We start from the raw sequence: 16,696 nt of genomic DNA, 5'->3' as shown, positions 1-16,696 counted from the left end.
GTTAAGCAGGAGGACAAGTTCTTCCTGTTTATTCCCCAAGCTCCTGGCATTTGTGTACAGGCAGGCAAGCGTCCCTTTGGGGGCCCTTGCCTTGCCTACAGGTTGTTCCAGGGCTGAGGCATTTGGGCTCCTTTAAGTGCCTTGACCTGCTGGCTTTGCAAGGGTTGCTCAGTGGGCCAGCAGTGGCAGTAGCCCCCCCATCTCCCAGCAGGTTCAGTTTAAAGCCCGGTGGAGCAGGTCAGTCAGTCTGGCTGAGAAGAGCCTCCTCCCCAGCGGACAGAGGTGGAAGACGTCCCTTCCCAGCAGCTCGCTGCCTCTCTCATCAAAGAGTGGACTGTGGTCATGGAAGCTGAAGCCTTCCCAATAACACCAGCACTGCAGCCTTTGGTTCACTATCTGCTTCCTCCTCTCTCTCCTCCACCCATAGCCCGAGACTGGGAGGATCGAAGAAAACACCACCTGTGCCCCTAAACCCTTTAGCCCCGCTCCCAAATCCCTATAGCACTTCATGACCCGGTGGGGAGCACTCCAAGTTGTGTCATTTGTGTTCACATGCATAAGGAGCATAGGATAGTGGTCAGTGGGCTGGAGGAGTTTAGGGATCTTCTCTGTAAAGTCTCGGATTCGGGCTCCTGGGAAGCAGCAGTCTTCCCGGGCTAAGGTGTCAGGGTGACAGACTGCCCCTCCAGTCCCCCGCCCCCCAGTAGAGTCTCCCACGACAAACACTTTGTGTTTTGTCTTAGGAAGAGTGGGGGCTGTAGCTATGGTTGGGCCTATGCTGTCTACTGGACTTAGCAGCTTAGCAGGCTCTGCTGGGGCTGCAAGAGGTTCATACCTGTTGCAAAACTCCAGCAGAGTGGGGACCTTGGTGTGGTGGGCCCTGGGGCCCTTGACCACCTTGGTCCATGCCCTTGGCTGGCCGGATGGGAGGTCCTGGTGTCCTCTCTTGTACTGGAGGGTGACTGGGGTCTACCCTCCACCACCTGGGGGAGAAGGGCCTGGCAGTAGGTGTCAATCTCCTGCTCAGAGTCCTTTATGGCACGCAGTCTCTGGACTGAGGCCTGGAGCTTCTCCAGCTGGTGCGCCAGAGACCCCAAAAGGGAGATGGCCTCACAAGTGGTGAAGGCAGTGCATAGTCAGCAAGATTCAAACCTGTTCAGGGAGACCCCAATAGATTTCTAACCCATTGCCTTAACCACTCGGTCACAACTACATGACTGTTGTTATGCCTACATGACTTGTATCCACGAAGCAGCTTTCTTTCTAATGAGCTCCTTATAACTGTATATCATTTATCTGCTGCCTGACCCTGCTGGTGTCTTTGTTTTCCAAGAAAGTCCAGCCAATATATCAGCAAGGATAGAGACCTAAGGTGTGTGTATATGAAAAGGGGGCCCTAAATTGAAGCAGTGGGTTTTTAAATCCACTGCTTCAATTTATGGCCCTTTAAACCTCCGTGTCACCCACACACCATGCACTTACCTGCCTCTCCAGTGGCAGGGAGGGGAGGGCAAGCTATCAGCAGGTGGAGTGGTCTCTGGGCTGCAGCAGGGGCTGGTGTTTTCCTCTGTGGCAGCGGCAGGCGCTTGGCTTGGGTGGTCCTGGGGTGCACCACAGCCATGGAGGGAAGCACCGGACGCACGTGCAACTCAGGCAGGCGGGCAGGCAGGCAGGCAGGCAGGCTTCGGGTCGGGGGAAATTCAGGCTTGCTGCTTTTCTTGGGCACAGCCGGCATTCCTGGGCTGCTGCCAAGCTGCTGCAGGGCTTCCTGCAGAGCCGCAGAGCTGCACAGGCCCGGTGCGTCGCTCTGCATCTGTAGGGGCAGCAACTCAACCCCTCAGAGGAATTTTAGTTTGCTGCACCCCAAGTCATTTAACGCGCGTTACGCCCCTGAATTTCCTACAACGGCTGGAATTAATGTGCAATACACCACTGAGGCATCCAAACACCAACACTATTAAAGCAGTGGAAAAGCTTTTAGCCCACTTTAAAGTGTCATGCACACACCTCTTGTTTTGTCTACACATGGCCCTACTAGCACAGTGCCTCAGCAAGGATAGACACTTAACACTTAGTAGCTTCAGCAGCACGTGGGATTCTTGCAATATCCTACAAAGACATACCAGTGCTAGCTAAAGTGATTAGACAGGGAGAATTAAAGAGATTAGTCTCATTGTTAGAAAAAAGAGTCAGCGCTCTGTACCTGGACAAGGAAAATATCTGCGTGCCTCCTTAAGTGTAGCTGCCTTTTTCCTTGATAGATTGTTAATGATACCAATGGTTACAAGCTCCATTAAAGGTGTTAAGGCCTGACAGTCTTTAAGACACGAGCACATAAAGATTGGCATTGGCCTATTTTTTCTGTCCTTTTTTGTGTCTGGTCCTTCTTCCTTGAAAATAAAATCATGGTTTTCTTCCCTTTCTTAGTTGAAGTTGGCTACAACTTCTGTGCAATATTTTTGCACAAGAGTGTTCTGGCAGTTTTTGCGTCTTGTGCCATGTCTAGGAGTGTCCCTGACAAAATTAAAAAATGCTGATGCGATTATACATATTAACAAGCTGGAACATCATAAGGGAATCTTCTCTATATAATAATGCAAACGCCGGTGAAACATCCCAAGAAGCAGGGAGTGGCTGGGCTTGTAATATTGTAATAGGGTTATTAGAAACACTGGAACCTCCCTGAACTTCAGTGGGAGTGGAAAAAAAAGGCAGAAGTTAGGAAGTTCAGTCTATGCAAATGTTATTTCTTCATCTGTTCGTTAGAATATCAATGAGACAATGATGAAGTGGGTGGTGGCCAAAGAGCATTTATAAGCCAGAAGGTGTGTTCTCTGTTCAGGAGAGGTCCCATTTGTGTCTTTGTCTCCACCTTCGAAGACAGAGATGTGGTCAAGGATTTTTCTAAGCATCCTTTTCCTTCATTTAACTGCTGCAGAGTTTTCTGAACCGTAAGAGATCGCATCTTCTTTCTTTGTTCTACATAATAATTGCTTATTTTTTACAACAATACCTCTCTGTATAATGCTCTGGGGAATTTGAGACTTGAGTTCAGGTTGCAATTGAAGCTGTAATGGAAATATACTGGGATGATGTTTCGGTGTAATCTAGAGCAAGTGTTGGCAATATATGCTTTAAGGACCAAATCTGGTGCACAGAGCCGCTGGATCCAGCCTGTGCAGCTGGTGAGGTTCTGACAGTTTTGTGGTGATAGGGGACTTTGTGCCTACACCTACACTGGGATCACGTGTTTGGGAGCTGCACCCGCACCACCACTGGTTCTCTCCGCCCTTTCTGCCTCACCTGAGGTAGAGACACAGGTTCCAGCCAGCATGTAACTGTATCTGGGTTTGAAGCTGTGCCCATGCTGCAGTCAGGGGAGGGGGCGAGGGGAGAGTGAAGTGGCAGCAGCCCAGCATAGACAGTTGTCCGACCCCAGCGCAGCTCCCCACTGCCCAGCCCTGGCTCTGGCAGACAAGGGCCCCTCATGTTGATGTGTTAATTTGACCAGAGCTGAGTTGTTTTGGCCTACAGCTTGGCAAGGTTGCAGACTGTTGGTCCAAGGTGAATTTTCCCTCTCATCACAAAAAATGGTAAGAAATCTGATCTGCTTAGCAGAGACCCAGGGGTGAAGTAATAGATGGTGGTGGAGTTGAGTGAGGTGACATCAGCAGAGCTGAGTAGCAGGCCTGGGCCTAAATTAGCAGGCTGTATTTCATGGTCAGAGCTAGCATGCATTGGTAGGGCTGAGTGGGCACTTCTTCTAGGGACTTAGCAGGGGTTTCAATGCCCAGCTGCTCCAATTAGGATGCTCATGTATGGGAGCCTACTTCAGGAACCTATGGATTTTTGCAGTCCAAAATATAGAACCCAAATGAATTTAGATACCTCGAGAGCTAAGTGACTATGGAGTATGAGTTTCTTGGGACCTTTATATGCACTTAGGCGCCTAAAATACATTTAAGACTTGGGCACCTGAAGTTCAGCTTAAGCAAAATTTGGGCCCTTAAGCCTCAGTGAGCAATCTGCAGAAACTTCCAACTAACTTCTTGGGGCATGTGTAGATGAAACAGGGGCCCTAAACTGAAGCGGTGGGTTTTTTAAAGCACCGTTTCAGTTTAGGGCCGATTAAACTCCTGTGTTGTGCACGCACCCCGCTGACTAACCTGCCTCTCCAGTGGTGGGGAGGGGAGGGCGAGATGCATGTAGGCAGAGCGGTCCCTGGGCTGCGGAGTGGGGCTGGTGCTTCCCTCCACAGCAGCAGCGCCCCCTTATCCGGCAACACCTGCCCACAGACACCCGGCTCAGGTGGTCCCAGGGGGTACTGCAGCTGCGGAGGGAAGCACCAGGCCCCCGCGCAGCTCAGACAGGCTCCAGGAGAGAAGGAGAAAAATCAGGCTTGCAGCTTTTCTTGGGCGGAGCCTGTCTTCCCAGGCTGCTGCCAGGCTGCCTGCAGGGCTTCCTGCAGAGCCCCTAAGCTGCACGGAGCCCGGTGATTTGCTCCATGGCTGTAAGGGCAGCAAAATAAAACTCCTTGGGGGAGGAGTTTTAGTTTGCTGCATGCCAAGTCATTTAAAACGCATTACACCGCCGAATTTCCTACAGCGGCTGGAATTAATATGCAATACACCACCAAGGCGTGCAAAGACCATCACCATTAAAGCACTGCAAAAGCATTTAGCCTGCTTTAAAGTGTCATGCACACGCACCTCTCATTTCATCTACTCACAGCCTTAGGTCCCTAAGAATCTATAGAAGTTTTTACCAGTAAAGCTCTAAGTGCCTCAAGTACCGCTACTGCATGTGCCCAGAGGCACCATCATCATGGCCAACTTGATTTTTGGCACCTGTATCACTCCTAGGTCCAGTCAGGGTTCACAAAACTACATGGCCCTGCTGCCAAGTCCACCAAGGGTCTTGGTTTAGAAACATGCTTTGATCACCCCTGACACACCAACAGAACTGAGTTGCATGCAAAGCTCAGCAGCCATGGCCACGCTCATTCAAAAAATCATGGCTGGAGGAGCTAGCACCCTTGTCAATAAAGCACTGGTCACAGTTACTGTGACTTGGGTCTAAACACCAGGCTGTGGGCTAGACTGTGATGGAAGGCTCTGGTCCTGACACTGCTTCTAAATGAAGCCTTTTATACAAAATACAGAAGCACAGTGCCAGGATAGGAACCAGAACCCCTCTCTCAGCATACACTTATTAGGGTGGCTTAGGTATTCCCACACTCAACTTGCTGTCCACTGTGACTCCTATACCTAGTCATCTAACTCCCTGTTCACTCTCCAGGGTGAACCTTAGACACCTACCTCAGGTTTGTGAATTCCACTCCCAGGCACCTAAAAGGCCCTTTTGCGGATCTACATTTTGATCACTGTTGAAAATTTACCTCTTAGTCCTTTCCCGGAGTATTGTACAAGCGAAATTGGCCAAGCTCAGTTAATGAAATAAACGGACTAATGTGGGAGTGGTGAGACCAGGATTACAATACTGAGGAGCAATGATTCACTTCATGATGTAACTCCCTCTTTTCTTCAGTCCTGTCTTTTATTGTTTGGAAAGAACCAGCTTGGGCTGGGAGAGCAGGAGGAACAACCAGCAGGAAGCAGACCAACTATTGCTTTTATACCTGTCTCCCCCAAATTAGCCCTGCAAAACTGGGAGAGGGGGCAGTGGCATGGTGCACTCTCTGCACATGGAGAGACAGACACAAACACACTCTCCCTCCTGCCATGAACAGATACTCACATGCATACACGCATGCACTCACACACAAAAACGCATGCACCCACACTGACACACGCCTGTACACACGCAGATGGGTGCACACTCTCACTGCACATGGGCACACAAACACAAACACACTCCCTGCTATGAATACAGATGCATACTCACACGCAGAGACACACACATGCGGACACACGATGAGCATGCACTGTATTCACTCACTCTCTGCACATGGACACATAGAAACAAACCCACTCTTCCTTCTGCTATAATCAGACACATGCACGCACACACAGACATGCATGAACACACACAGACAGGTGCACCCTCTCACTCACTCTGCACATGGACACACAGACACAAACATACTCTCCCTGCCATGAACACAGACTCATGCACACACACTGATGCACGCACATGGATACATGCAGACACATGCACCGACACTCACACACACACACACACACACACACACTCAGATGGGTGAGCACACTATTCATACTCTCTGCAAGTGGACAAACAGACACAAGCACACTCTCCCTCCTGCCATGAACAGACACACGCACGCACTTATAGAGGGAAAAAAAGAATTGGGGGGGGTGCTGAGTGTGCGCACATGTGCGTTCCCCCCACCCCCTAGCAGGAAAGTCTGTTGTGGGAGAGGGGCTGGGGCCAGGGCCTGCTGGGCCCATGCAACCACCCCTTCCCCCATGCCCAGGGTCGTTGCCCACTGCCAGCAGCCCCTGTGAAACCACCCCTCACCAGCCCCACACTGGCCCAATCTGCTTCTACACACTGCCCAGCAGGGCCAGGGGCCAGAGCAGGGTCATCCTTAGCTGCAACGCTGGGCCAGAGCCCCTGGGACCCACGTGTCCACCCCAGGTCATCCCCAGGAGCCCAGTGCAGCCCAGCAGCTACTTCAGAGGTGCCTGGGAGCAAAATGGGGGGCACATTGCCCCTCATCTGTGCACAGGGCAAGGGCAGCTGCAGTGGTGGGCCAGGCTCTGCCTGCTCCCTGCCTGCATGCCTTTGACAGCAGTGTGGTACCATGTGCCTCGCTGCCTGGCCTGCCCAGCGGGGATGCACATGGTGCCCTGCCACTGTCAAAGGCAGGAGCAGGGCATGCAGGCAGGGAGCAGGCCGAGCCCGACTGCAGCTGCAGCCACCCTTGCCCCTCCTACTACCTTGGCTCCCTGGTGACCTGCCTCTAGAGGAGCCACCAGGCTCTTCCCGGGGATAACCCAGGGCAGGCGCAGAAGTCCTGGGGGCTCTGTCCCTGTGGTGTAGCCGAAGCTAGCCCTGCTTAGGCCTCTGGCCCCCACCCCAGGCAGTGCAGGGAGGCAACTCGGGCTGGTGTGGGGCTGGAGGTGGCAGTTTTGTGGGGCCTGCCAGAACCAGGCAATGGCCCCAGGTGTGGGGGAAAGGGCAGTTGCACAGGCACAGTGGGCCCCAATCCCGGCTCTGCTTCACTCCCTCCCAATCCCTGCCTGCTCGAAGCCGCACTCCTCCCCTCCCCCCGCAGACTTTCCCACCTTAGGGGGCCCTTGCACACTCAGCCCCCCAATTTTTTTCCCTCCCTCTGCCTATGGGCCCCATGCCCCACCCCCACATCTGACCCCACTCCATCATCCTCCCCACTGCTCTATGTCCACCTGCCTCCCCTCCCTTCATCCCCCTCCCTGATGGCTGTTCTTGGGGGGGCAGCCCCACTGCTTGGGTGGCCAAGACATGTTCCCTGCCACCACCAAATTTCCTCAGTAGCAGCTCAAACTTGGACCGCACAGCTCAGGCTGCCCAGCCAACCGGCACCCGCCCTCTCAGCGGTACATGCGCAGTTGGCCCAGAGCATTAGGGACAGACAAACAGACAGACAGACTATGGCTTTTATTATATTAGAATAGGGAAGCTCCTTGTTCTCCATCCATGTTGTAGATGAAAACAGCTTCCAAGCCATCATTCCCCCATGGTGGAAGATGCCTCCTAGTGGTGCTTAGTAAGATGCTTGCAGCCCAGAAAGGGTTGGAATTTCAGGCACACCCACTGCTTGCAGTATCCCTACAAAGTATATTGTGAATTTCTTTTTAGGACTCCTAACTCTTCCCCTGTATTGTACAGGGAAACCCAGGGCCTGGTTCAAGGCTGCGAGCTCCACTATAGGGGCACTGCAGTGCTCTTTGTTGGGTCACCTAACTGCCTGTGGTGGCCTCTGTGTGCGCCGAGTTCCCACCTTTACAAGGGTAGAAATAACAGTACCATAACTCACTGGGGTTTTCTAAAGAGAAACACATTAACTCTCAGAAAGAAGAAATCCATCCCTTAGCCTGGCTGCTCTCAGCTCAGGGAATTGTCTAGCAATGGAGTAGTTTGCGGGACAAACCTCTGTTCTTCGCTCCCTCGGGACCCTACCCAAAGCTCCCTTAAGTAAAAAGGAGCCTTTTTTGGTTTCACTAGGCTGTGGATCGATTTTATAGAAATAAGGATTCCTCAGTAGTAATTTCACAAGAATAAGGATTGCTTAGTAGTGACTGAACCCCCCTGCATGTGGATTGTTATCATGTGTTTCCTTCTGTCATTCAGACTTATTTGACTGAACTAACTGCCTGGTTTTGCCTCCCTGTAGCCAATATGTCCTGCTGGTCCCTGCCGTAGTTCAGAGTGGAAATCCACAGAGCGCCTGCTTACTGTTCTATAACCTGAGAGAGCCGGTGGCCCTGAACATTATCTTGGAATACAATGAAGTCAATACTACTCTCCTTATGGAGTCTGTGACAAAGAATGCCTTCTTCAAATGCACCACGTTCATGGTATTTAATATTTTAGTTAGGTGGAAGCATCCTTGTAAGCAATGCTCTTGAGAGCAAGAGCAGGAGGAGCAAGAGGCTCAAGTAGAGATGGGGATGAGATATGAAAGGAAGGAATGAGAGCAAACAGGGAGAGAAAAAATTGTGCCTGGGAAATAGGCTGGCAGAAAAGTGAAAGAGTCAAACATTGGTCAGGGCTTGAGACTGGAAAAGGCACTTGAATGTTATCCTTATGTGTAGATCTAAGCCAGGGGTTTTCAACCTTTTTTAGCAAGTATACACCTTCTGGTGGCAATGGCCAGACACGCAGGAGGAAGGCTCAGACGTGGCGGCCACCACTGCCGACACCAATCACCGCCCTGCACCACTGCCACCCACCACCACCCATGACCCCACATGGCCGCCACACACCACTACCCACCACCCCGTGACACAACAGCACCCTGCTTTCCCACAGCTGGTCACACGTGTGGCTTCATGGGCTCCTGACAGGCCACATGCCTGACCACTTGCGTATTGCCCATCAGCAGCTCACGGAGCCGCACGTGCAACTGGCTGTGGAAGAGCAACGTGTGGCAGCAGCATGGGTTCGTGGGTGCTGGTGGCAGCACAGGGCAGTGGGTGGTGGCACCGTACCCCATACGACCTTTCCAAGTACCTCTAGGGGTATGTGTACCCCCAGTTGACACCCCCTGATGTAGCTGCATGGGGGCCAAATTAGTTAGAACACCCTTGCTGCATAATGCATGCATTTGGTTGTGCATGTCATTTACAACCCGTTGATGACAGCAACAATCTCCAATAGGATGGACTCCTAGAGAAACTTGTCTTGGAAGATATGCAACCTCCCCAGACCCTGCAGAAACACTGTGTGACACGCTTGGAGGTTGTTAGTCCTACTGACAGGGTGTCCCTGGGGGTGGGGGTAGAATCAGGACAACTGCCCTGGACACCATGCTTTGGGGGACCCCACAGAGCCAGGCCAGCTTTGCATCCAGCTGCTTGCCTCCTCCCCCCGCTGCCACTGCCACCACCACATTCAGGCCCTGCACAGGCTGATTTGTCCTGGGCCCTGCACCCTGCTACGGTTGTCTCTCCCTACTGGGGATCCCCTAGTATAGATAGACCTTAAGGGATCTTACTTATCACCTTCTCACTTCAACATTTATTTCCTTTCAGGTTCCTCCTGCCGGCTCTCGCCCTTTGGCTTTCATCACTTTTTCTGTCACGGGTGCAACAATTAAACTATCTGAGAGGAGGTCAGTGGCGATTCAGAACACAGACAACATTGTCTTCGTCCAGACAGACAAGCCCATCTACAAACCAGGACAAAAAGGTGAAGAAGGCACATGAGTCACTTATTTAACTGGGAAACTGGATGTCAGAGAGTGCCTGGAATGGGAAAGGCTTCTCACTGTTAGGAAGGCAAAGGACTTGGGAGAAGACAACCATCATCCATCCTGGGATGATGTTGAGTAGTGCCTGGCAGGTATCATTTGGAGACAATGGAAGGAATAACTCATAGAACTGCAATGTAAAATATAGCTAATGTGTATTCAATAGGAAAAACAGTAACTCATTGCTAGTGCACAGCAGGGTTGAAAACGATCCGTGAGCCACTGGGACTGTGCAGTAATGGAAACATTGAGGAATAAATATTACCATGGGTCTAATTGGTAGATGATTATGACCCCAGCTGACCTGTGTAATAAATATTTCAATTAAACATGTTTCAACGGTTAGAATACTTTTCAGATGCTTCTTAGCTCTTCAGCTAAAATGGCTACTCCTTAACACTTCAGAATTGCCAGAAACAATGCTGTCAGTAATGACCTCAGAGGCCATTATGCAGCTCTTTCCGGGTATTGGTGAGACCCCAGCTGCAGTATTGTTTCTGCACTCCAAGAAAGATGTAAACTAATTGAAAAGAGTCCAGAGGAGAGGAACACAAATGATCAAACCAGGACCTATCAAGACAGACGGAAAGAAGTAGATTTGTTTAGTCTGGAGAAAAGAAGACTAAGTGGATACGTGATCTTTAAGTACATTAAAAATTATTATAAGGAGGGTGGTGTTCAGTTGTCTTTTGGGCTATGTGGAAGAGCAAGAAAAAAATCAGCTTTAACCTGCAAAGTAGAAGATTTAGGTTGAATATTAGGAAGAACTTTCTATTAGTGTGGTGAAGCACTGGAACATGCTACCTAGGTAATCTGCTACACTTGAGGTTTTTAAGAGCAGGCTAGACAAGCAGCAGTTGGGGATGGCCTAAGAATACTCAGTCCTGCCTCATTAGGTCCCTTCCAGTCATTGTATGACTTAGAATGTGCCTGAAAGTATGTGGTGTCTAAACATACATATAAGCAAATGACACACCACTGACAAAGTTGCTCATTTTTCATTCTTCCCCTCTTTCTTTTCAGTAATGTTCCGTGTAGTTGCTCTCGATAGCAATTTCAGACCTGCTCAGGAGACGGTGAGTGTGACTGTGAATCAAAAATTTTCAACAAACCTATTCACTTCAACAAGCTACTTTTTTACCTTTTAATAGGAACAAGGCCTTGTGGTAGATCACTAGATGTCCCTGTAGTACACCTCCCCTCCCCAGATTCAGATCACGCAGTTAGTGCCCAACCTCTGTGTAGAGGAAGAGATTTGGAAACTTCCCTAGCAACTCCGTAAAAAATACAGCTATGGGAGTTACCTCACTTACCTCTACACACCAGATATAGAGACTATAGAAGATGCCAATAAAATAGGAAACCGTAAATATTTTAGACAGCTTTTTAGGCATGTGGCTTTCGGGTTATTTCCTTCATGCACTGAACTTTGGAACAGTCACAAATTAAGATAAGGCTGAAACCAAAACCTTGATCTTAGGCTTTTTGCACCCAAAGAAGGGACAGCCACAGGCTTCCCTTATATTCCAACATTTTTTTTTAAATTAGTTACTGTTTCATTAATGTATGATCTCTTTCTCTGTTCTTTTTCTTTATTTTAGTATCCTGAGATCATCCTCGAGGTAAGAAATGCACTCTGCTGTTAAACGTGATTTGCAAGGGAGAAATACTTTTGGTTTCCAGAGTCAGTGGTTGCTTAAGAAATACCACCCAGAAAGTGGCATTGTTGCTTGAGACATTGCCACCCAGAAAGTGTAGGGCTCACGTGGCCTCATTGGGAAATGTGCAGCTGGAACAAGTTTAACATAATCCCTCCACCACTTAGAATGAGTGGCAGGCACTGGAGACTTCAGCAAGCTTTCAGAGAGGTCTCTCAGGAGCAGAATGCATATACCAAATCCCCACACAAGCGCATGGGTGACGATTCCTGAAAAAGCTCATCTCATCTCTAGTTGTCTTTGATACAAGACATTCTGACCATAACCTGAGAAGGAAACATGGTCTTTCATCAAATATGAAGGTGTATTAGCTCACTTCACTTCTGTAAAGATTAATCATGACTAGAGCAGGTGACTGTGTCAGGACATGAGGGGTCTCTTCCCACCACTGCCATGGACTCTGTATAGGATCCTGGGTTTCACATTCCTGACTTTAGTTTCCCCATATCTAAAACAGGAGTGATGATAAATAGCTCACAGAGTTATTTTGAAGCTAAATTTTGTTCATGTCTATAAGACACATTATGGTCCTCAGATGGAAGGTGCTCTAGGAGTAGAGTACAGGTTTTCCTTGCTTTATGCAGGTGTGAATTCGCTCTTATGCAATGACCCTTTTTATACCAAAAAACTCTTATATGAGAGGTAAATTCACTCTTATGCAGTTGGTGTGGTGGAAGCCCACAGTCAGCTACTTTATGCGATGCATTGTGGGAGCGATGCAAAAATATAGACCAAAATATAGTCTCCTGTGTGGATCTGTGCTCCTCAATCGTTGTCTGCAACAAGTGTTTCTGTAGTTGCCACTAAATATTCACCATCACCCTGTGTTTGTGTGTACTGTCTGCTGTTACTGAGTACCAAAATTGTCTTGTAAAAGTAGTAAAAATGGGTCTGGGGGTCAGTACAGTCAAGGTCTTGAAACGTAACTCTATTTGTTACATTGTAAAGTGGGTTCACTTTATGCGCCTTCAAGTTATGCGCCGTTTTCCAGGAACACATGTACAGCATAAAGCAAGAGAAACCTGTATAATATAATAATAACAATTACTGCATCCCTTGTACTCTAATACATTACTTGTCCAATAAATTATGCCCATGTTGCTGTGCAAGACTATATCCTTCTCAGACGCTTTTGCTGAACACAAAAGTACAATACCAAAATATGTGGTATCATTTATTGGGGGGGAAAAACCCATCAACTACAGCATGTACATCACCTTTTCTGTTAATTCTTAATTGTGTTACCAAACACAACTTTCCTGTATAGAGGTATGTGGGTGGGTGACATTTTTCTGTGCTGACACACGCAGAGGCATCTGTCTTGAAAAGGAAATTGGCCAGAACAATATTAGCAGTTAAATGATACTGACCACTGCCACTGAACTAGAGAATGGTTGAATAACTGTAAAACATACTTGAAAACACTATGGAAAGTGTGGGGGAGGAGTCTGCAGAACTAAGGAAATAACAAAACTATAGATGTGGCATTGCTGCTATATTCGTGAGTGAGAGAGCAGTAGACTGGCTGCTGTGATGACATCTCTCCCAAGATTACCAAGTGTGTTATAAGAACAGTATCTCCATATAAGGTTATATCATAGAGCGAAGAAATGCAGATGATAACAACACCTAGCTTTTCTACAGTGCTTTTCATTCACAGATCTCTAAACACTGGATAAAGGGCAGAATCGCTTATTATCCCCTTTTGAAAGATGGGGAAACTGAGTAAGAGAATAGACAGGATTTGCCCACAGTCACCCAGCAGGGCAGCAGCAGAGCCAGGAATAGTTCATAAGTCTCATGGAGTCTCAGTGTAAAGCTGTCTCTAGGAAGCTCACAGCTCATGTATGCATAAACTGAGACCAATTTAACACATACATGTTTTGATAATCAGCGTTTCAGAGCACTCAATAGTTCATAAGACTAAGTCCTTTTTTACATGCTACACACAGAGTCAACACCCCAACAGAATAAATTGACAGATGTGAAAGGAGAAGAGTGAGTGGAAGAAAAGGAAGGTGATCAGTGTATTTATGTTTGCCTCTCCCACTCTTCCAGGATCCCAAGGGAAATCGTATCTTTCAGTGGCTGGAAACTACATCTACAAAAAGCATTGTCGAGCTCTCATCCCCCTTAACTGAGGAGCCAATCCTGGGGTCCTACAGCATTGTCGTCACAAGGCAGTCGGGCAAAAAGGTCTATCACTCATTCAATGTGAACGAATATGGTAAGAAGTAGGTCTCTTCAGCATTAGTGATGAGCTCTCCTGGGTCTGCAATAGCGCTGTGTGAAGCTTCCGGTGGTAATTCGATTCAGAGGAGATTCAGCCTGATTCGGTGGCCGAATCTCTGAATCCAAACTGAATCAGGGGACCAGTTAAAAGGTCCAAATTGATTCAAAGCTCTCCGAATCTTTGAAAAAGATTCAGAGAGCTTTCATGATTCGGACAGTCCCCAGTGGCTGCAGCAGGAAGCTGGACTAGGAGCTGGAAAGTAGGGGGAAGGGGAGGGGGGTTGAAGAAGTGGGGAGGGGACCATGAGGGAACCTCTGCCAGGCCCCATCCCCTGCCTGCTTCACCAGCCCCCCCATGGCTTCCCCTTCCGTCCCCAGCTTGGTACTTTAAGAAAACGTCCCAGTGTTCATCAGGTGCTGCCAGGCCAGGAGGGCGATCCCCACTGACCCCCACTGCCCCACGCTGCATGGGGGGTTCTCCCACGAGCCCCCACTGTGCCCCCCAAGCCCACTCCCCAACGGCTGTCCCATCCACTCCAGCTCCAGCCCCTTAAAAGAAAAAAAAATCCAAGAAACACCACACGACTCACCGGTTCCTGCAGCAGCCTTGGGGCTTCAGGGGGCTCATGAAGAGCCCCCCAGGCAGCAGGGGGCAGCAGGGATCACCCCCTGCTGGCAGGAACCAGTGAGTACCAGGTTTTTCTTGGGTTTTTTTTCCTTAAAGGGCCAGAGCTGGTGTGAGGGGGAGGGCTGGGGGAGTAAGGGGATTGGGGTGGGGCTTGTGCAGAGCCCCCCATGCAGTGTGGGACAGGGGGAAGTAGGGATTTCCCCTCCATACCCGGCAGCACCCAGTGAGTCAGGGCTTTTTTTTTTCAAAGTGCCAGGACCTGGGGCAGGCGGGGCAGCCATTGCCGGGCTGGGAGAGGACCAAATCACCCAGTCAAATTACTGTCCCCTAAATCAGCCAAAACCAAATCTGAAGTGAATACTAGCCACTTCACACAGGCCTAGTTTGCAATGCCCCAGCCTGAGTCTGTGAGGGGGGCTGCTAAAAGTAGACAAGTAGCTAGCAGGCAGTAAAATGGCCAGAAGGAAAGTTAGCGTGATTAGTGGAACATCAAGACTGTTAAAAAGGAGAGATGATCATTAATGCTTAAGAGCAGTAAGCCACTAAGTCAACTGATCCCCTCAGCTGCCTGAATAGACATGCCGCTGCTACTGCCTGGTGGAATAGGAATCAAAGGATTCTTTGGATAAGGACGGTGTTAAGCTGCAGAAGAGATAATAAAAGAAACAGTCAAGGAGCTTTTGATGAGTGAATTAATTCAAGTCATCTAGGCCTAATGAACTGCATCCCAGGGTATTGAAGGAACTGTCAGAGATTTCAGAGCCTTTGGCAATCATATTTATGAAGTTGTGGGAGATGGGGGAGGTACCAGAGGATTAGAAAAAGGTCAACATAGGGCATATCTACATGTTGCCCTATAGTGACGTTGTTACTGTACCACGCTTTAGTACTTCCTTTTGGAAATTCTAAAGCATGGTGCAGTAACCAGCTGTACTGCACCGTACATGTGGCTCATGGTTATTTTTAGCAGCTACTTAGCCATAGTGGCGTGCTGTAATGGGGGGAACATGCCACTACAGTGAAGTAGCTGCTAGTCACGGGTAGACGCTTGTGGATGCTGCATTGCCATAGCGTGTTGCTACAGTAACATAGCATCACATGTAGATGTGTCCATAATGTCCCTCTTTAAAACAGACAGGAAGGAGGACATGGGGAACTATAGACTGGGTAGCCTCTCCTCAATACCAAAGAAGTTACTACAATATATCATGAGGAACTCTATTTGCAAACAACTAGTGGAGGAAAGGCTGGTCACAAGCAGCCAGCATGGATTAACTGTGAATAAATCATGCCAAACAAATTTGATCTTGTTCTTTGACAAGGTAACTACTTGGGTTGATGAAGGGAGTGCTATGGATTCAGTGTATCTGGACTTTAGCAAGGTATTTAGTAAATTTCCATGTGGCGTTCTCATAAACATATTGGAGAAATGTGGGCTAGACAAAACTACTATAAGGTGGATAGACAACTGTCTTAATAGCTACAAGCAAAAGTTAATTGTAGAATGATCCATATCAGAAAGGCAGGATATTTTGAGTGGAGTCCCACAGCAGTCTGTCCTGGGCCCAGTGCTATTCACCATGGAGATCAGGAAATATTTTTTCACTGTTAGAGCAGTGAAACAATGGAATAGACTGACTAGAAGTTGGATAAGAATTTGTTAGGGATGATCTAGGAATAGCTATGCTTATGCCGGGCTATGGGTTTTTGCTGGGCTTCTTGGCTTTTCTGTTGTCATATGGAGCCAAGAAAGATTTTCTCCCATCCTGTTGCTACATGTGTCAGGGTCTTTATTTAGATTTTTTCTGCCTTCCTCAGAAGCACTGGTGTTGGCTGCAGCCAAGGTTGGGGATTTTGACTGCAGCCAAAGTTGAGGCGCGCTCCTGCTGGGACTAAAACCCAGAGGTTTCTGGCAGAGGGTCTTGCCCTTCCCCTCAGTGTTGGGCCAAGTACCACAACTGGGAAAGAATTTTACCCCTTGGTCAGATTGACACAGACTGTAGTGGATTTCACATTCCTCTGTCATGAGGATCATGACCCTCTTCCTTGGATCTTTTGTGTATATTTTAACAACACTTGCAGCAGTGAGACATTGTCTTCTGCTGTCCCTGTGACTTACCTGTAGGAAATTAAAGTGTTATGCCTTGTGTTTGTGCGACAGGGGTGACTGTGTAGTTTTTGTAA

At 48.7% G+C, this 16,696-nt stretch overlaps 1 protein-coding gene across 1 annotated transcript in view; it reads left to right on the top strand.

The window, feature by feature from the left end:
• Nucleotides 1-2,869: 2,869 nt before the first annotated feature.
• The window catches only part of LOC149866634 (ovostatin-like), a 50,381-nt gene continuing 36,554 nt past the window's right edge, over nucleotides 2,870-16,696 (top strand). Inside the window, exons 1-6 of the mRNA XM_090043984.1 lie at nucleotides 2,870-2,951; nucleotides 8,357-8,540; nucleotides 9,717-9,873; nucleotides 10,958-11,010; nucleotides 11,536-11,556; nucleotides 13,711-13,879. Coding sequence (XP_089900110.1) covers nucleotides 2,887-2,951; nucleotides 8,357-8,540; nucleotides 9,717-9,873; nucleotides 10,958-11,010; nucleotides 11,536-11,556; nucleotides 13,711-13,879 — 649 coding nt within the window. The 5' untranslated portion in view covers nucleotides 2,870-2,886. The remainder of the gene's footprint in view (nucleotides 2,952-8,356; nucleotides 8,541-9,716; nucleotides 9,874-10,957; nucleotides 11,011-11,535; nucleotides 11,557-13,710; nucleotides 13,880-16,696) is intronic.

The sequence above is a fragment of the Crocodylus siamensis genome, chromosome 4 (genome assembly GCF_052110815.1).
Source record: "Crocodylus siamensis isolate JL-2025a chromosome 4, ASM5211081v1, whole genome shotgun sequence".
Taxonomy (NCBI): domain Eukaryota; kingdom Metazoa; phylum Chordata; order Crocodylia; family Crocodylidae; genus Crocodylus; species Crocodylus siamensis.
The sequence above is the reverse complement of the archived record's forward strand: the minus strand, read 5'-3'. Positions and strand labels throughout refer to the sequence as shown.